This window comes from Pelophylax lessonae (genome assembly GCF_965119305.1).
Source record: "Pelophylax lessonae genome assembly, chromosome: 1".
NCBI lineage: Eukaryota > Metazoa > Chordata > Amphibia > Anura > Ranidae > Pelophylax > Pelophylax lessonae.
Genome location: NC_138768.1, coordinates 182,843,098 through 182,864,173, shown reverse-complemented (window position 1 = coordinate 182,864,173; position 21,076 = coordinate 182,843,098). Strand labels below are relative to the sequence as shown.

At 46.2% G+C, this 21,076-nt stretch overlaps 1 protein-coding gene across 1 annotated transcript in view; it reads right to left on the bottom strand.

Annotated features, from left to right (window-relative positions):
• Positions 1-21,076, bottom strand: part of YTHDC2 (YTH N6-methyladenosine RNA binding protein C2) — a 288,686-nt gene that overhangs the window by 220,611 nt on the left and 46,999 nt on the right. The window contains exon 6 of the mRNA XM_082243691.1: positions 6,749-6,851. Within this exon, the coding sequence (XP_082099817.1) occupies positions 6,749-6,851 (103 nt within the window). The remainder of the gene's footprint in view (positions 1-6,748; positions 6,852-21,076) is intronic.

Below are 21,076 nucleotides of genomic sequence, written 5' to 3'. Positions count from 1 at the left end.
ACTGGAATTCCCTCCGACTCTATCCTCCGAAGAAGTTTTGGCAGCAATTTGAGAGGAGGGAAGGCATACAGCAGCTGATACTGCCCCCACGGAGCAACCAGTGCGTCTGTGGCGTCTGCGAGAGGATCGCGGGAGCGGGCTACAAACCTCTGCACCTTCCTGTTGAGCCGAGATGCCAACAGATCCACAACCGGGGTGCCCCAACGCAGGCACAACTGGTGAAACACCTCTGGATGAAGGGACCATTCCCCTTGATCCAAGGTCTGACGGCAAGAAAGTCCGCCTGCCAATTTTCCACGCCCGGAATGTGAACTGCGGAGAGCTGTAACAAACCGTTCTGCCCAACGAAGAACGCCGGCCACTTCCATGGCCGCCAGAACACTCTTGGTGCCCCCCTGGTGATTGACATAAGCCACGGCCGTGGCATTGTCCGACTGAATCCGAACCGGGCAGCCCCGAAGATGCTCGGTCCAGTGAACCAGACAAAGTCTGATCGCTCTCAGTTCCAATACATTTATCGGCAACCTGGATTCTTCCAGGGACCAGGGTCCCTGAGCAGACAGCCTGCCGAGAATCCCTCCCCACCCGGATAGACTGGCATCCGTGGTAACAATCGTCCAATAGATCCGAAGAAATTACTTCCCCTGACCGAGCATTGGAGACCGAAGCCACCAAACCAGAGACTCCCTGGTCCGCCCGCTCAGCCGGATCCGATTGTCTAGGGAATCGGGATTCCGGTTCCATTTGAGAAGAATCTCCTTTTGGAGAATCCGCGTATGAAACTGAGCAAAAAGGTACTGCCTCGAAAGATGCCACCATCAGTCCCAGAACCCTCATGCAAGTTCGAAGGGACGGCCAGTTGGCGGACAATAACGACTGAATCTTCTGGAGTTTCTCTGCAGGGAGAAACACTTTTGCCAAGGACGCATCCAAAGTCAGGCCCAGATAGTCCAGGGATGACTTCTGCAGGTTCACCAGACAACCAAACTCTTTCAAAGAGATCATGGTGATCTCCAAGTTTGACAACAGAGCCTGCGGAGACTCCGCTCGGAGGAGGAGGTCGTCCAGGTAGCCCAGAACCGATATGCCCCGCTGCCGCAACAGCGCCAAAACTGGGGCCAAAACCTTTGTGAAGACCCGGGGAGCAGAGGCGAGACCAAAGGGTAATGCCACAAACTGATAATGGTTCTCTCCCACAGCAAAGCAAAGAAAACGCTGGTGTCCTGCGTAAATGAGAATGTGAAGATAGGCATCCTTGATGTCTATGGACACTAGAAAATCCCCCTGATGCAGGGAGGCCACCACTGTGCGAATGGACTCCATCTTGAATTTTTGCACCCGGACAAAACAATTGAGCGCCTTCAAGTCCAGAATTGGACGCACCTTGCCCTCTTTCCTGGGCACTGTGAACAGGTTTGAGTAAAAACCCCGAAAACGTTCTTCCCAGGGAACCAGAACCACCACTCCTTGTTGCATCAAGTCCGTCACTGCCCCCAACAGAGCCTTTAAGTGATCCGGGAACAGTCGCATATTGGAAGGGAAGAACCGCACCGGTGGAAATGATCAAAATTCGATCTTGTATCCCGACCGTATGACCTCGTGAACCCATTTGTCTTGAATTCTATAGAGCCACGGGTCCGGGAACCGGCGAAGACGCCCGGCGCAACTTCAGGCTGTAGTGGTCTTATTCTCAGGTCTGGAAGGACCGTTTTTGCTTACCAGACCAGGGTCTCTTGAAACCCCCTGGAGGGGCTTTGGAGGGCTTCGCCTTGTCACCCGCCCCAGAGGAACGAAAAAACTTCTTGTGAGCTGAAAAGGAAGGTCCCCGTCTGCGACGCGGTTCTTTACCCTTAGTAGCCTGTGGTAGAAAGGTGCTCTTGACCCCAGTGTGACCCTTGATAATCTCATCCAAGGTAGCACCAAACAGGCAATCCCCTGAAAAGGGAGATCAGTCAAGGCTTTTTTGGAAGCCTGATCCGCCGACCAGCACTTTAACTATAGCATGCGCCGGAGGACCACCGCCGAGATCGATACGCGCCCCAGCAATGGAGCAGCAACCAGCGCGGCGTCACAAACAAACTGTAGCCCTTGCACCATCTGCTCCAGCAAGTCCGCCACGGCAGGGGGGGGGAGACTTCTCCCCTCCAGGTCACGGCGTAACAACTTGGCCCATTCTGTCAATGTTTGCGAAACCAGAGCAATGGTAAACACTGGCCTCAAGGCCGACCCTGCCAGGGAGAATATGGAGCGGGACACAGATTCCGCCCTACGATCAACCGGATCCCTAAAGGACGGGGAATCCTCCAACGGGATAACAGTAGCCTTGTTTAGTCTGGAAACCGGCGAATCCACCGAAGGTGGCACCGTCCCATTTCTTAAGGAGGGACTCTTCAAACGGGTAGCGCCTAGCAATCCGTTTGGGCATCCCCGGGGATCGTTTTGGACGGACCCACTCCTTTTTAATGATATCGTCAAAGCATTTGGGAAAGGGAAACACCTTCGCCACCCTGGAGGGCTTGCGAGTGCCAAAGGCAATTTCCGTATCAGCGGCATCCGCAGGTGCAACCTCCAGTCTTAAGGTCTCCCGGACAGACACAATCAGTGCGTCCACCAGCGCTTTGTCTTGCGCTATGGTGGAGGCAGAAAGGTCATCCTCACTATCAGAGGAGACGGGGCACGACACAGCAGCTCCAGAGGAGGGACCTGTAGCAGCAGCGACTGGCTCAGAATCAGAATCTGAGGCATCAGACGAGACGGGTAGGCGGGGGTCGCTTTTTAGCCCCCCGTCTGACAGGCCACCTCTACCCGGGACACAAAAGACTCCAGGACTGCCGAAAGCGCATCGATGGTGAGCGGAGAATCGGAGGGCCCCGTGGCCACCTCGAGAGGATCAGGTGGGGACACATGTGCAGCAGGGTCCATGGCAACACCAGGGGAACCCGTCAGCAAAATATGACAAAATTGAAAATAAAAGAAAAACTTTTTTTTTGTAAAGAATCCCAGCATTACAGCGCCCCTTAATGGTCCGACAGCGTGCCTCGAGACCCCCGCAGAGAGAGAAAAGAGACCCCCAAAAGGCTCACCACACGATGCACCAGAGTTCAAACCGGACTGTTTCTCAGCGCTGTCTACATGACAGGAAGTCTTGTGGAGCGATCTTCCCGGGTCTAGAGAGGGGCTCCGCCCCCTCACACCCCCTCAGTAACACCCACAGCTGCTCAGCTCTCAATGCAAGACGAGCTGGGTGTACCAAGATGGCCGCCGCCATGCAGCACATGTAGGCTACAAGAAAATGGCGACCCTGCGCCGTCCACAGCGTCAAAAGGGGACCCTGCGTGCCTACCCCGGATCGATCGGCAGATGGGCCTGAACAGTACAGGTAGTAACCCCCCCGCACGATCGTTTTAGGCCAACACCGGCGGCGCACCCCACCGCCCCTATCTGCGGCCTGTAACCTAGATTCAGCTCTCTGGAGTCACCTCCCACAAAACACTAGTGAGGGGGGAGGGGCAGATAAGTGGGGATGCGTAACAGGACAGAGGGGAACCCGGGATCATGAGGGTCTGACCATCCCAGGGAGGGGCCCGGGTCCACCCCAAAACCCTTCAGGGGGAGAGGGGGAACATTTTACTCACCATACCGGAACAGGCGGGCGCCAACTCCTGACAGAACCCCTCTCCCCTGAGGTGGGGGGCTGTCGGCCAACAAGGACGCCGCGACTCAGGCTCAGACTGGTCGTAGGCGACCTGGCGAGACGTTTAACTCATGGAGGCCAATCCCCGTCCAGTGGGACTATGTCGCGGCCGACCCAGCGCGGAGCTAGGGCCTGCACGCGCTCGTAGGCCGGCTGGGGTGACCACTGGATCTCAACATGAAGCCCGTCGCCCAGATCCAGCATACTTGCTTGAAGATCTCACAGGAACAACTGTTGAAAAAAGCTAACTAAAAAAAAATTTGCCAGGACCAAAGATCCCAGCAAGGAACTTAGGTCCTTACTCCTGACTAGGCAGAAAAAAACTGACATCCTATAGCAGGGAGAGAGAGAGGATATACCCCCTGGGACTGCCCATAGGTGTGGCCAGAACTTTTTTCCTGCCTAGTGTCCTCCTAATCCTGTAGGGGACAGTATAACCCTATGGATATTAAGATATGGATTCTGCGTCTGTCAATGAGCGACAGAGAAACAAATCCTTTTAAAAGTTTGTAATCTGTTAAGGAGGAACTGGTTGGTTAAACTACACAGACTTGTGTCCTTCATAAACAACGTATCACAAACACACTGGGTGCACCCTTAACCCCTTGACTCCGACGTAACGTATATAAGTGGCCTTCTGCTTCAAGTGGTTGTACCCGGGTGATGCCGCCCCCCCTCCCACCCCACAGGTCGCCCAAGCTCTCCCATCCCAAACTTAGCGTTTTGAATGCTTTTAAGTGCAAAGAAGATATTTGGGGTCTTGTACCAAAAAAACAATACCCGACATGTGTCTATTGCTGTCACAAGTAATGTTTACATTCCGTACGACAGCTATAAAAGTGATTAAAAAAATGTTTAATGCAAAGTGTGAAAAAATAAATAAAATAAAAAAATTAAAGTGCCCCATCCCTCCATGCTTAAATGCAGAAGCGAATGCATACATAAGTTGCACCCACAAATGTAAACAGTGTTCAAGCAACAAATTTGAGGTATTGCCGCAATTGTTAGAGCAAGAGCACTAAATCTGGCACTAGAGGTCCTCTGTAACTCTAAACTGGTAACCTTAAAAAAAAAAAAAAAAAATTAAAGTGTCGCCTATGGAGATTTTTAACTATCGTCGTTTGCAGCCATTCCACAAATGTGCGCAATTTTAAAGCATGACATGTTAGAGAATATATATATATATATACACACATACACACACACATACACACACACACACGATAACATCTTTCACATTATACAAAAACAAATTGGGCTAACTTTACGGTTTTGTTTTTTCTCAATTCAAGTGTATTCTTTCTGCGCAAATACACAGTGTGACAAAATATTGCAACGACCGCCATTATTTTCTCTAGGGTCTCTGAGATTATATATATATATATATATATATATATATATATATATATATATATATATATATATATATATATATATATATATATATATATATATATATATATATAAATATAATGATTAGGGGTTCTTAGTAATTTTCTAGCAAAAAGTACTGATTTTAACTTGTAAGCAACAAGTCTCAGAAAAAGGCTTGGTCTTCTAGAGTTTAAAGTGGGTATTAAAGCCAAATACTCAAATTTAATATATATTACAGCTTACCAATTCTTAGAGGTTGTGGTTGCATTTGTTTTCTATTTTTAGGCTTATTCTGTTTTCACCTGCTGATCTGGCCAGTATGTATGTTGACTATCTACGTCGGCGGTCAGCCCCTCACAGGCAAAGTGACGTAGGGCTACGTCACTAGCTTGTGAGGGTCTAGGGAGCGAGCGCGCGCCCCCGGAGGCGCGCTCCCGCTCCCGAGTGGTCACGGACCCCCCCGCGCGTGTGACCGGCGGACCCGATGTCCGCCGGCCACTCTGCGATCGGCGGGGGAGAGGGAGAAAGTCAGGCAGCTTGTGTAAACAAGCTGCCTGTCATTCTCCTCGCTGTATGAGAGCTGATCATCTGGATCTACTACGTAGATCCGTTGATCACTCTGCATACCGCTGAAGCCCCAGCCAATCACAGTTAGAATCACGCCCCTAGGGACACACACAGCCCCTCCCTCTCAAATAAAGTTAACCCCTTCACTACCAGTGTAATTTTATAGTAACAGTGCATATGTATAGCACTGATTACTGTAGAAATGTCACTGGTAACCCCAAAAGTGTCAAAAATGTCAGTCAAGGGTCCGATCTGTCCGCCGCAATGTCGCAGTACCGCAAAAAAAAAAAAAAAAAAAAAATGGCAGATCGCCGCCATTACGCGTTAAAAAAAAAAAACAACAAAAATGACAAAAATCTTTCCCTTAGTTAGTAAACGCAATAACTTTTGCGCAAACCAATCAAAATACGCTTTTTGCAATTTTTTTTACCAAACATAGGTAGCATAAAACAAATTGGCCGAAAATTTTAAAAAATTTTGATTTTTACATTTTTTTGGGGGGAATTTCATATAAAAAAAAGGGAAAAATATTGCTATTTTTGCAAAATGGACGCTCTTTTTTTGTTTATAGCGCGTGATCAAAAAATCGCACAGGTGATCAAATACCGCCAAAAGAAAGCTCTGTTTGTGGGAAAAAAAGGACGCCAAATTTGTTTAGGTACAGCGTCGAAAGACCGCGCAATTCTCCGTTAAAGTCACGCAGTGCCGAATCGCAAAATACCCCCTGGTCGGAATGGGGGTAAAATCTTCCGGGGCTTAAGTGGTTAACATACTTTAACACACAAAGCTGTCCAGCAAAGTTGCAGTTAGAGGGTTGAGACAAACCATTTAACAATGGCAGGGGTGTTCACAATGGTTACATTTTATTAATTTACGTAAAACCTTTATCCCAAAAGGAAAAAGAAAAAAGGAGTTTCTGTAACTGCTTAAAGCAGAACTAAACCCACCAATTTAATGGTTTCCCACAACAATTCATGCAATGAATTATAGCAGTCATAGTTGGCAGGTTGCGTATGTTGGCTCTCAACTTAACTATCAAGGCATAAAATGGCTGGTGCCAGTTGACCACATATGCAGTGAATTCCCAGCATTTAGTTGGAATAGAAGCCTTACCACAATAATATGAGTCACAGTAGAAAGTGTGCTGTCTCCACCCATGAGAGTGCGCAGAAGGACTCCATTAGTGCAGAATGTTAGGAGAGTCTTGGGAGAAACACTATTAAAAACACAGAAAAAGACATTTTAAATGCACAATACAAAGTTGCTTCCTTTACACTGCATTGTGTTTGCGCATGATTTATTTTTTTTCAAACATTACTATTTTAATGAAAAGTCTAGTGCAGAATCTATGTTTTAACTTGTGGAAGTCGCTTAGGGGAAACTGTAACGTCAATAACTATATAAATGCTTCATTGTCATATTAGATTCTCATTTTAAATACACTTACTTGCAAAAAGGATTTTTGTCTTACCGTAAAATCCTTCTGAGGTTCACTGATGGACACAGCTTCAAGTTTTCAGCCCATTGGGTATTATGTGGTCTCTTCAGGAGTAGGACTAGGCGGAAACTCTTTGGTTATGCCCCTGGGGCAGTCCCAGAGGGTATACCATCACTTCCTTCTGTAGGACTCCAGTTTGTAACAAGCAGTGTCAGAAGAACAAATAACTCAACCCTAACAGAGAGGCAGGTGCTGTGTGTCAGTTAACCTCAGAGAAAAGGATTTCACGGTATGACAAAATGCAGTTTTCCCTTTCGTTCACTGACAGACACAGCTTCAAGTCTTCAGACCATTAGGTTGTCCCAAAGCAGTGTTAACATGAGGGCTGGGGAAAAAAAAAAAAAAACGCAGATATCCCAACAAGGCTAAACATGGCCAACCAGGTAAAAGGAGCTCACCACCAGGAAAAAATGTTCACCCTCAAGAAGCGGCCGCATCTGCAACCGTAGCCTGCAAAACTTTGTGGCCAAATGCCACATCCGAAGATGCAAGTACATCCACCTTATAAAATTTTGTGAGTGTGTGTACAGACAACCATATAGCCACCTTGCACACCTGATCCACTGACACCTGATGATGGAAGGCCCAGGAGGCACTAAGCGCCCTCGTAGAAAGCGCTTTAACAGGGAAAGGAGGAACCTGAGCCTTAATGAAGCACCACCGTCTGCCTGATCCACTTGGAAATAGTCACAACAGATGCGGCTATCCACTTGGAAATAGTCAAAACAGATGCGGCCTGTCCCGTACGGGGTCTATCCTTAAGAACAAAACAAAGAATCTCATTTTCTTTTTTTTTTTATTCTTTTTATTTCAATATGTGCATAAAAACGAACATTCCAAACGTCCTTTCAACAAAGGGACAAAACAATATAAAATAAAAAAATTATACAATATCCAAATAATTATCTGTTTACTTAGTATTCATAATCTCTTTATGCCAAGGTATATCCATTTAGCTTAATTAATCGCCGTTGTCCTGGTGTGCCCCAACCCCTTGCACCATTGCATTCATAGATTTATTTCCTCATCATACTATGTGCATCCCTCTATATCCTTTTAGTTATCTCCTTATATTCAACCATTGGTTAATGTTGATTGACTCCAATTATCCCAAATTTTATTATATTTCGTTGAGCATCCTCTATGCATATACAATACTTTTTCAAATGGTAAAATCTGATTTACCGCTCTTATCCAGTTCTTAACAACAGGGGGCTTCACTTGAATCCACTTAACTGTGATTGTTTTCCTTGCCATAAACAGCGTTTCTCTAAGCATTATCTTGTGATATCTAGACCATGTTATTTCATCTAATATACCCAGCAAACAGGTGTCTGGGGTCAAAGGTACAGGCATATTCAGGACAGAGGATAATATTTGAATTATTTCCTGCCAGAATCTTGATATCACTGGACAAAACCACATAATATGTATAAAGTCTGCCAGCTTAGCACTGCATCTCAAACATTTAGGAGATGCAATGCTTTGCATAGCATAAAGTCTACTTGGAGAGAGATAGGATTGATGTAGCATATATAATTGTATTAACCTATTGTTTGCTGCTGGTGATACATATAAACGGGATGAACAGGCTTCTTTCCAATCTTTATCAGTTAAATTGGGATTTCCTGCCATTTTGTTCTTATTGCCAAGGGATTCATTCCTGAATTAACCCTGGTTAAATGTGCATATATTTTAGAGATTAATCCTTTAGGGCCCTGGGACCTAAGCATACCAATCATTGGATATCTAGAGATCCCAGGTCCCAAACTCCAAATTGCGCTTGTAATGCATGTCGCAACTGTAGGTATCTATATAATGAGGTATGTGGTATATCATATTTAATTTGTATATCTGAAAAAGAGTACATATGTGTTATGTCATATACGTCTGCAAGGACTGGTATCCCCTTTTGTTCCCAGAACTGATACTCTACCAATTGTTTCAGTTGATTGAACATTGGGTTTCGCCATAGTGGGAGATCCATGTTTATTTGTGTGTTTCCCTCTATACGTTTTGCCTCTCTCCATATTGTACGAGCTAATGTTAACATTGGTATTTGCTTATATTTTAATTTATTCAAAGGTGCTTCTAGGGCTATAAGTAAATTATCGATTTATAAAACATGAGCCAGGTGTGATTCTACCATCTGTAGTGTTACTGGTACTATCCATCCTGTGAGATGTTTAAGTTGCCCAACGAGATAGTATCTGTATATATTAGGAATTGCCATACCTGCTTCTGTTTTAGCTCTCTGAAGTGTGGTTAACTTTATTCTATTTCTACCCTTTCCCCAAATAAATGTAGTAAATAGGGCATCTATTTTTTTTAAAATAGTTTTAGGGACTATAACCGACATATGTGAAAAAATGTATAAACATTTCGGTAATAGGACCATCTTGATTAAATTTATTCTCCCTGCAACTGAAAGTGGTAATTTAGCCCAAGTAGCTAATTTAGTTTTAATTGTTGTCATGAGTGGATTAAGGTTAGCCTGTAAAGCTGCTTGTGGTAATCTTGTAATATTTATTCCCAGGTATTTGAAAGAGGACACTACCTTTAATAAACTTGAATCCTTGCTTAGTGTGAGTAGTTGTGGTTGCAATGGCATAAGGGAGGATTTTTGCCAATTAATTTTAAGGCCTGAATAAGAACCAAATAGTTCTATTATATGCATAGCTGCTTCCAATGATCCATGTGCATCATTTAAATATAAAACAAGATCATCAGCATATAATCCCACTATATCTATCCTTTCTGCCAATGTAATGCCCCGTACAGAAGGGGTTTGCCGAAGTCGAAGTGCCAAAGATTCAATAGCTACTGAAAATAAGAGTGGTGATAGAGGGCATCCCTGCCGGGTGCCTCTATATAATTGTATGGCCTTGGTTAAAAAGCCATTTACCAACAGCTGAGAAGTTGGATTTAGATACATTATTTCCACCCAAGTACAGAATTTCTCCCCAAATCCAAATGCCCTAAGCACTGCCTGCAAAAAGGGCCATTCAATAGAATCAAAAGCCTTTGCTGTATCAAGAGATTGCATTATGCATTATACGTAAGAGAGGTGGCATACATATCAGTATAAAACGAGTGAAAGCATCACATAATACCAGCCACATCCCTTACGCATTCCTCGTCAGGGCGTTGTATATTAGTTATAACTAAACTTGTACTTTGTTGCTTAGCCATATGTGCTAAAAGACGACTTGAAGTATTCCCTTGTTCAAAGTACTTCTGTTGATATTCAAATTGTTTGTATTTAGCTATTGCTGCTATATGTGTAGTAAATTTTCTTACTGTCATTTCCCATTTTTCCCTATTTCAGTTGGGGTTTTCAAAAACGCAGCTTCTGTATCTCTACATTGCTCTTCTAGATCTTCCGTTTCCTGCCTGGTGGCTCTTTTAATATATGATATTGTTGATCTAAGTGCCCCCCGTAGATATGCTTTCAAGGTATCCCAAAAGATCAAATCTCTTTGGGATCCATGCGTTTCTAAAAATATCTGCAATTGTTCAGGTATACGATCGTGCGTTCCAATCTGTGATAACCAATATGGCTGAGATTTCCAGTTTTGCTTCATTCCCTCAATTCCTATTGCTATATTTACCAGGAGTGGTGAGTGATCAGACACTCCTCTAATCAAATATTCAACAGAGACAGCCCTAGAAATAATTTTATCATTTCCCAGCGCCAGATCTATTCTTGACAGACATCCCCTTCCTGGGATGGCCCAGGAATAAGCCCTGGTCTGGGGATAAAGCATTCTCCACAAATCTCTCCATCCAAATTCTTCCCCTAACTCACGAAACATAAGTGGTCTTCGAGTTCTTTTTAGGGGGGGTCCATGCCTGTCCACCAGCGGGTCCCACAGAAGATTAAAGTCTCCCAGGCATAGCACTAATGCCTCTGGGTATAAACTTGCAAATAGCATGGCTTCTTTAATTACACTTAATGTAGCAGGTGGTGGATTATATATACCTAAAATAACAAATGGTATATCATACACTTGAGCTCGTACAAATACATATTGCCCTTCAGGGTCTACCTTTTTTTGAAAGCACTTCCATGGTACCGACCTATGGACAAGCAATGAAACCCCCCTTGCATATGTTGAATAGCTCGAGTGTATTGACCATTGGATCCAGGGTTTACATAATTGGTTTGTTGTATCTGGGATCAGATGTGTCTCTTGCAGGCATATAATTTGTGCTTTAGTTTGTAATATATTTGTAATTACCTGGGATCTCTTCTGGGGGGTCCCTAGACCCCTAACATTCCATGATAGGAACCAACATTTTGTAGTCATCTTAGAGGTTTTTTTCTATATATAGCTGTAGGTTCACTTCCCAAAATGGATCCCATATATCTAACCGTCTATTTATGACATTTATCATGATAATACCCCACAGCAATGTACTCCTTATATTTTATACCAATATAATTATTGAGGTCAGTTGGGCACACCAGGACACAGCGATCTTCAAAAGTAACAAGAAAAAATATGAAAAAGAAAAAAAAGAGAAAAAAAGAAAAAAAAAATCAAACAAAATTACCAAAAAAAAATTTTTTTTTAAAAAGAAAAATCATCATGCACATATAGCAAAATTTTGACCAATAGGTCTTACTAAAAAAAAAAAAAAAAACAATGGGACATTGCCCGAGCATACAAACATTTGCATGCAAGGACAATATAGCTGCGGCCTCCACTCAAGCTCCCACCTTACTCTCAGAAAAATTTCATGTTTTTCTCTAAGAAATAAAAAATGGATTTTTGTAAAATCTTACCGTAAAATCCTTTTCTCTTAGCTCATTGACAGACGTAGTCCTCGGTGATACAGCACCTTCGGGTTATGTTGCCTCCACAGGAGCAGGACTAGACAGGAAATTAAAAAGCTCTGGCCACACCCTAGGGGCAGTCCCAGAGGGTATATCCTCTCTCTCTCTGCCTCAGCAAATCAGTTATGTGAAAAAGCAGTCTTTAGAGATTTTAACCCAACCCAACTCAAAAAACAGAGGGGCGGGGACTACGTCTGTCAATGAGCTAAGAGAAAAGGATTTTACGGTAAGATTTTACAAAAATCCATTTTTCTCTAGCGCTCATTGACAGACGTAGTCCTCGTGATACAGCACCTTCGGGACGTCCCAGAGCAGTATCACAAATGAGGGGTGGGAAAATGAAAATCAAATCCCAATCTAGAAGGCCCAACCGGTGCCAACTAGAAGTTTACAATGCTCATCCTTAATGATGAGACTCAAACAGAAAAAAAACCTCGAGGTAGACCACCGGTCTCCTCAAATTGCGGCCTGCAAAACCTTGCGGCCAAATGAGGCATCCGCCGATGCCGTCACATCAATCTTATAGAATTTTGTAAAGGTATGTACCGACGACCAGGTGGCCGCCTTACATACCTGGACCACTGACGCCTGATGGCGAAAGGCCCAGGAAGTACTGAGCGCTCGAGTGGAGTGCGCCCTAACAGGGAACGGAGGACTCTGACCCTTAATAAAATAAGCCTGTACCACCGTTTGTCTAATCCATTTGGCAATGGTCGCGGCAGATGCAGGCAAACCCTTTCTGGGGCCATCCGTGATCACAAAAAGTGAATCCGTCTTACGGAATGATTCCGTAGCTTTCAGGTATACCCTGATTGCCCGAACCACATCTAAGGAATGCAACGCATGTTCCCGATGATGCTTGGGCTGAGGACACAAGGAAGGTAGTACAATATCTTCATTCAGATGAAAATCTGAAACCACCTTAGGAAGAAAGGATGGCTTAGGATGAAGTACTACCTTATCCCTATGAATCACTAGGTATGGGGACTGGCATGATAATGCAGCCAGTTCTGACACCCTGCGAGCAGAAGTGATAGCCACCAAGAAGGCCACCTTCTGGGATAAAGTAAGCAAGGGAATCTCCCTGATGTTTTCAAAGGGAGGTTTCTGTAGAACCGACAAAACTAAATTAAGATCCCAGGGCGGTAAGGGCGCGCGGACTGGTGGAGCCAGGTGCCGCACCCCCTGGATGAAATTCCGCACCAAGGACTTGGTAGCTAAAGGCTTCTGAAAGAAGATTGCTAATGCTGAAACTTGACCCTTGATGGTGCTCAAGGCTAGCTTCTGCTCAACCCCTTGTTGCAAAAAGGCCAATATTCGAGTCACCGAATAGGTACGTGGAGGAAATCCTAAAGATTCGCACCATGCCATATAAGTCTTCCATGTGTGATAATAGACCTTGCTGGAAGTCGCTTTCCTTGCTTTAATAAGGGTAGGAATGACTGAAGTAGACAAACCTCTGTCCTTCAGTACTTGGGTCTCAATGGCCAGGCCATTAAAACCAGCGACTGTAAAGCACGATGGTAAATTGGTCCTTGAGACCACAGACACTCCCTGAGACGAAGTTCCCACGGAACGTCTGCGACTAGCATGTCCAAGTCGGCCAGGCCGGCTTGACGAGGCCAGCCTAGAATTTCTAGGACCATTGGCGCTGATTGGATCTGAACCAGGCGTCCCTAGAGGTATCTGGCCCCGACCATCCGAGAAAGTCTGGTCGTTTTCTGTTCCCACACATTTATCAGATACCTGATTGTTATCAGGAAGGGTGATCTTTTCTGGTTGAACCTCAGGGACCGAAGTCACCCGACTAGAGGCTTCTTGGCCTATCTGGTCAACCAGATCCGATTCCTGTGAGGTATAGGGACTAATCTTAGGAAAAGGTAAAGGAAAAGATCTATTCAGGGAACGGTAACTACCGCTTCCTGTAGTACTTAAATGTTGGAAGGGAAGAAATCGCACCGGTAGTAGTGGTTGATGCTCGATCTAATGTCCTGAATACCGGTGAAAACGTCCCCCCACCCTGAAACCGGGTGGGGGCGCACCTTCAGGCTGTGTACTCCTTTGCTTCGGGTTTGGCTGGGTTGGTCCTCTGTTTGTCCGACCAGCCCTTCTTGAACCCTCCTGGGGGAGTCTTGCCTTTCCCGCTTGTTCCAGCCGGCGCGCCCTTTATGGGCGGTAAAGAAGGGTCCTCGCTTGTTGCAAGGTCCCTTAGCTTTAGCAGCCTGTGGCAAAAAAGTGCTCTTGCCCCCAGTGGCATCCTTAATGATTTCATCTAGGTTGGCCCCAAATAGACGATTCCCCTGAAAGGGGAGATTTGTCAAGGTCTTTTTGGAACCTAGGTCAGCTGACCAGCATTTTAACCACAGCACACGTCTGAGGATGACCGCTGACATAGATGCATGCCCTAATAGGGGAGTAGTGTCCAAGGCTGCGTCACAGATAAACTGTAGCCCTTGTATAATCTGTTCCATCAAATCAGATGTCTCCTGGGGAATATCCTTTCCCCTAAGGTCTTGGCGTACCATTCTCGCCCATTCCGTAAGTGTCTGGGAAACTAGACCAATAACAATTACTGGTCTAAATGCTGACCCTATCAGAGAGAAGATGGTGCGGGACTCTGCTTCCATCTTTCGATCCAGCGGATCCTTAAAGGATGAAGTGTCCTCCACTGGGATAACCGTGGCTTTATTCAGCCTGGAAATAGGTGGATCCACCACTGGTGGTACCGTCCATTTCTTAATGATGGATTCCTCAAACGGATAGCGTCTAGCAATACGCTTGGAAATAGTAAAGGTACGTTTAGAATGCTCCCATTCTCCTTTAATCTTATTACCGAAACACTTGGGTACAGGAAAAACCTTCACCGTTTTGATGGGCTTATTAGTACCAAAAGGAATCTGTTTCAGTTGCCTCTGCCGGTAAAACCTCAAGTTTTAAGGTTTCCTGCACTGCCACAACTAGTGCGTCCACCAATGCTTCTTCCTGAATTATAGCGGGAGAAGAAACGTCCTCCTCACTGTCTGAGGGAGCTTTACCTGAGATAACAGCCCTTGCAGAGGGACCTGCAACTGCAGTGACCATCTCTGAATCTGAGTCAGAGGTGTCAGATAGTATAGGGGTAGGCGGGGGTCGCTTCCTTGACCCCCGTCCCTGACAGGCCGCCTCCACCCGAGCCACCATAGACTCCAAAATTGCTGTAAATGACTCTACACTCTGTGCACCGGCGGGTCCCGTGGCCCCCTCGAGGGAAACAGGTGGGGGAATATGTGTGGCAGCGTCCATGATAATTCCAGTCACTTCCTGGATAATATAATTCAAAAATAAAAAACTTTTTTTTTTTTTTTTTTTTTTCTTCTTTCCAGACCCCCAGCGCCACAAAAAGCCCCTTAGTGTTACCTGCTAGGGATCCCTATCGAACGAGAGAGAGAGAGATAGACCCCCAGGCTCACCACTTGATGCTCAGAGTTTAACTGCAACAGGTTACAGCGCTGTCTTGACAAACAGGAAGTCTTTTGGCTGGCTGCCCAGGAAGAAAGGAGGCGGCTCCACCCCTCTGCACGCCTTCCGGCGCCTCCCCTAGCTCCACGAGGTGTTTGGATCACCTCAAACATGGCCGCCCCCATGCTGGAGACACGAGGCTACGCCAAAATGGCGGCTCGTGCGATCCAGCAAAAAAAATGGCGGCGGCCTGTACTGAATAGCGGTGTGCTGCAGGGCACACAACACTCTCTCTGCATGGGGATTTGGAGTGGTTGGCGGTACCGGCCCTGGCGGACCGCATGGCCGTTCGGGAGGCCTGCTTATAGCTGGAGATCTGATTTAGGAAGGCAGTCTACATGTCCGTGGCTTCTGACTGGTAGGTAGCTTATTCTTATCATAGTAAGATTCCCAGAATGCCACTGATTACAATCTTTTAAACATGTATACAATTAGATTGTTAGCTCCCAAACCAAGCCTCCTGGCTTTTTGCACATAAAATCACACTCAAAGTAGGAGGATCTGTGTCATGTTATAGAATAGAGAGGGACTCTATCTTACCATACAGAGAGGGGCCCGCGTTCACCACAAGACCCGTCAGGGGAAAAGGGGGAACATACTACTCACCATACCGGAACCAGGCGGGCACCAACTCCTGACAGTACCCCTCTCCACCGGGGCGGGAGGGCTGTCGACCGATATGGACGCCGTGACTCATGGTCTTTGGCGTTTCAGCGAGACGTTTAACTCGCGGGGTTAGTCCCTTAATGGGACTTTGCCGCGGCCGACCCAGCGCGGAGCTATGGCCTGCATGCGCTCGTAGGCTGAACTGGGGTGACCACCGGATCTCAACATCCAGCCCGTCGCCTAGTTCAGCTTTCTTGCTTGAAGATCTCACAGGAACACTGGAGAAAAAAAGCTGTCTAAAAAATCTTTTAAGAAAAAAATCTTGCCAGGACCGAAGATCCCAGCAAGGTATCTAGGTCCTTACTCCTAACTAGACAGAAAATAACTGATTTGCTGAGGCAGAGAGAGAGAGGATATACCCTCTGGGACTGCCCCTAGGGTGTGGCCAGAGCTTTTTAATTTCCTGTCTAGTCCTGCTCCTGTGGAGGCAACATAACCCGAAGGTGCTGTATCACCGAGGACTACGTCTGTCAATGAGCGCTAGAGAAAAAGGAATTTTGCTAAGCCATCAAAAAAAAAAAAAGGCTCAAAGAATTACCAGTGGTGGGAGGAGGGAGGGAGGGGGAAGAGGAACCACGAAAAAAAAAAAAAAAATAACGCACACAAAAAAAAAAAAAAAAAAAAAAACCCATAGTTCCTTAACTTCCAGTCCCTCCACTCCCCCGCCTCATCATTCCATCATCCACATGCTCTTTCTTTTTTTTCTTTTTCCCTTTTTCTTGTATCCTTCACCAGGAAAAAAGAAAAAGTTTTCATTACAAGGAAAAACAAAAAGGAAAATAGCAAGATTCTTCTTTCCATTCACTTTATAGTTCCTTTCAAACAAAGCCATTCTTGTACACTCTCCGGAGTATTGAAGAAATATATTTTCCCATCTTCCTCCACCCTCATCCTCGCAGGGTATGCCATGGAGTAGCTAATGTGTCGTTCTCTTAATTTTTTTTTTAACTTCAAAAAAGGTAGCTCTCAATTTTTGTAGGTCTATTGAAAAATTAGGAAAAAAAAAACACTTGTGCGTTTTCATATTGAATGGTGCCCTTTTGTCTTGCTTTCCATAGTATAAGATCCCGATCTTTACAATTCAAAAATCGTGCAAGTAAAGGTCTTGCAGGGGCTCCAGGGGCTGGTGGTTTTGCAGGAATTCTATGGGCTCTTTCTACTGCAAATACTGTGGAGAAAGTAGTATCAGGAAATAGGGTTTTAAACCATGTCTCCACAAAATCTCCAGGGTTCTTCCCCTCAGCCCTCTCCGGTAAGCCCACAAATCTGATATTATTACGTCTTAATCGGTTTTCTAAGTCATCAACTTTTTGATTAAGGTATGTTACTTGCTTTTCAGCTGCTAATATACGATTTGGCACTGGAGTGTAATTATCCTCTAATGAGGATATCCTTTTTTCAGCCTCTGCCATTCGCTCTCTCACAGCCTGCAGATCATGGTGTATTAAACCAATATCCATTCTAATTTCCTCCATTTTACCAGTCAACATAATATTACTTGCAGTTATAGCAGCCATAAGTTGAGAATGTACCTGTTCAAGTGAGAGTTTTGCTGGTTTCTCCGCCGGCATGTTGCTCTGTGTATTGCTGCTGCTTCCTCCACTACGTGTGTTTGGTGGGCTCCGACCTGCTTCCTGCTTCTCGGTCCGCACAAACTCCTTCAAACGTTCTGTTGCCGTAGCAGGACATTCCTTACTTGTCTCCTTACTCATATTGCCCGGTATGTATCGCAAGCTGCCGCAATACTCGCATGGATGTCTGGATCAAGGTGGGTATCAAGGTGCACTGCATGGAGCTCGAGTGGAGGCCTGCAGAGCTTCGATCACATGCAGCCAGCCATCTTGCTAGAATCTCATTTTCTAATTGGCTCAGTCACCGCCAGGTACACCCGAATCGCCCTTACCATATCTAAAGGAATGAAAGGCAATTTCCATAGGATGTTTAGGCTTAGGACATATGGACAGTAACACAATGTCTTCATTCAAATGAAACCCAGAGACCACCTTAGGAAGGAACGCCTGACAGGGCTACAACACCACTTTGTCCCTATGAAACACCAAGTAAGGTGACCGACAAGACAACGCAGCCAACTCTGACACGCGACGTGCGGAAGTAATAGCTACTAAGAAAGCCACCTTCTGCTACAGAGTGAGAAGAGGAATTTCTCGAATATTTTCAAAAGGAGGCTTTTGAAGCACCAACAGAACCAAATTAAGATCCCACGGAGGTACCAGGGATCGCACCGGAGGAGCCAGATGGCGAACTCCCTGCACAAAAGTGTAAACCAAGGACTTCGCCTTTGAAAAAAAAATAGCTAAAAAGCGGAAATCTGGCCCTTGATGGTGCCCAGAGCCAAAACGTTAATCTACACCCAATTGTAAAAAATCCAACAGGCTCAACACAGAAAAGGAGCGGGGAGAAACCCCCCGTGACTCACACCAAGTAAGGTGCGCCTTCCAAACTTGATAAACCTTTCTGGAAGTAGATTTCCTAGTGTAGGAATCACTGAATCAGACAGTCCTCTTGTCTTTCAGCACCTGACTTTCAATAGCCAGGCCGTTAAAGCCAGCGACCATAAAGCAGGATGGAAGACTGGTCCCTGAGACAGAAGATCTTCCCTGAGAGGAAGCTTCCAAGGGACGTCTGCTACCAGCCTTACAAGGCCTGCATATCAAGACCGACGAGTCCAGTCAGGTGCCACCAGAATGCCTTCTACCTTGATTCTGCTTAGAAGTCTCTACAGAAGTTGGATTGGAGGAAAGGCGTAAATCAGACAATACCCAAGGGACCACCGGAGCGTCTGCGGCGTCAGCCAGAGGATCCTGAGACCTTGACACAAACCTCTGCACCTTCCCGTTTAGACGGGAAGCCAGCAGGTCCACATCGGGGGTCCCCCACAGAAGAAGAATAATAGTTGAAGAAATACCTCCGGGTGAGGAGACCATTCTCCCAGATCCAACATCTGCGGACAGATGGTCAGCTTGCCAATTCTCTACCCCCAGAATGTGCACAGCAGAGAGGGCTGGAACATTGTTCTGCCCACCTCAAGATGCCAGCCATATCCAGGGCCGCCAGAGCACTTTTTGCAACCCGTTGAGTGACCTATGCCACAGCCATAGCATTGTCCAATTTTATCCGCACAGGGCGTCCCTGTAGACGATCCGTCCATTGAGACAAGTCTGATCGCTCGAATTTTCAGGATGTTGATCAGCAACCTGGTCTCCTCCCCAGTCAAGACACCTTGGGCCGAACACACTCCCATGACACCTCCCCATCTGGACAGACTGGCATCCATAGCATTTACAGTCCAATACAGGGGAAGAAAAGATTTTCCCCAAACGTAGGGCCAGGGAGCGGAGCTACCATAGGAGAGACTTCCTCGAACCCCGACTCAACAGGATCAGATTTCCATTGAGAGCAGATCATTGTTCCATTTGATCAGAATCTCCCTTTGTAAAAGTCTGGTGTGTAACTGCGCAAACTGAACCACTTTGAAGGTGGAGACCATCAGCCCCAGCACTTGCATGCAAGTTCTGGGTGATGATCGACGGTCGGACAACAGGAGTCGAACAGCATCCTGTAACTTTAGAAGTTTTGTCTGAGGAAGAAAAACCCGGGCTGACGCTGAATCGGGCATCAGACCCCAGTAGTCCCAAGCTTTGTGGACAGAGACAGTCCTGATTTCTGAAAATTCGATGTCCACCCGAACTCCTGCAGGGTGTGCACCGTAACGTCCAAGTCTGCTTCTAGAGCCAAGGAAGACTCTGCATGCAGAAGGAGTTCGTCCAGGTAACCTAGTACTGCAATCCCCTTTTGCCTTAACAAGGCTAACACTGGGGCCAAAACCTTTGTGAACACCCGAGGAGCTGAGGCGAGACCAAAGGGTAACACCCTGTATTGAAAGTGCTCCTCGCCCATGGCAAAATGAAGAAAACGCTGATGCCCGACATATATTGGAATATGAAGATAAGCATCTTTGATATTGATAGAAGCCAGCAGATGTTCTTGATGAAGGAAAGCTACCATGCGGATGGACTCCATCTGAAATTTCTGAACCCGCACAAAGTGGTTCAGATAACTGTAAACCGATTTGAATAAAACCTTGGAAACGTTCCGACTCTGGAATCGGCACAATAACTTCATGTGCCAACAGCTCCTGCACTGCCCTGTAGTGGCCCTAAGTTGGAAGGAAAGAACCTTGCCAGAGGTAAGGACCAAAACTCGATCTTGTAACTGAACCAGTTCGTGGACCCATTTGTCCTGAATGAGCAAGGTCCACGGATCCAGAAAGAAGCGAAGACGTTCCCTCACCCCAGACGCGGGTGAAGGCGCCCCTTCAGGCTGAGGAAGGCTCGTCTGCGGTACCAGAAGTGTCCGATATGGACTTACCATCCCAGGTAGGGCTGAACGATAGTCGATATGATATCGACTATCGTTCTGCGGCGTGGGCGATATTCATATCGCCGAAGACACGATATTTAGCATTAGGCAAGGGGCGTGGCCGGAAGATGTGCGGGACAGACGCGGCTTGTGAGAGCTCCGATACCACCGTACAGAATCCTCAGCAATCCTCCTAAATCTCCCCTATTCAGGGAGAAAAAACAGCTTGGGGAGACCCATCGAGGCACCAGAGACCAATACTGCCCGGTATTGCGGAGGAAAGACTCCGTTCTGAGGTGCGCAGAGTTGAGGACTACACAGGCACACAGAAGCTGCGGCCTTGCCTAGATCGGAGCGCGCTCGCGGTTCCCGATAAGGCCTACTTACTCGGCACTCATTCGGGACTTGCCTCCATCCCCCGGGTGCCCCCAAAGCCATACACAGACCTCCTAATCTTCACAAAAAGGACCCCAGTGTACTCATATCCCTCAGCAAGCTGTGCCGACCGCCATCTTGGCTGCACAGGGGGACACAGATCCACAGCAGACTGCAACTCTCT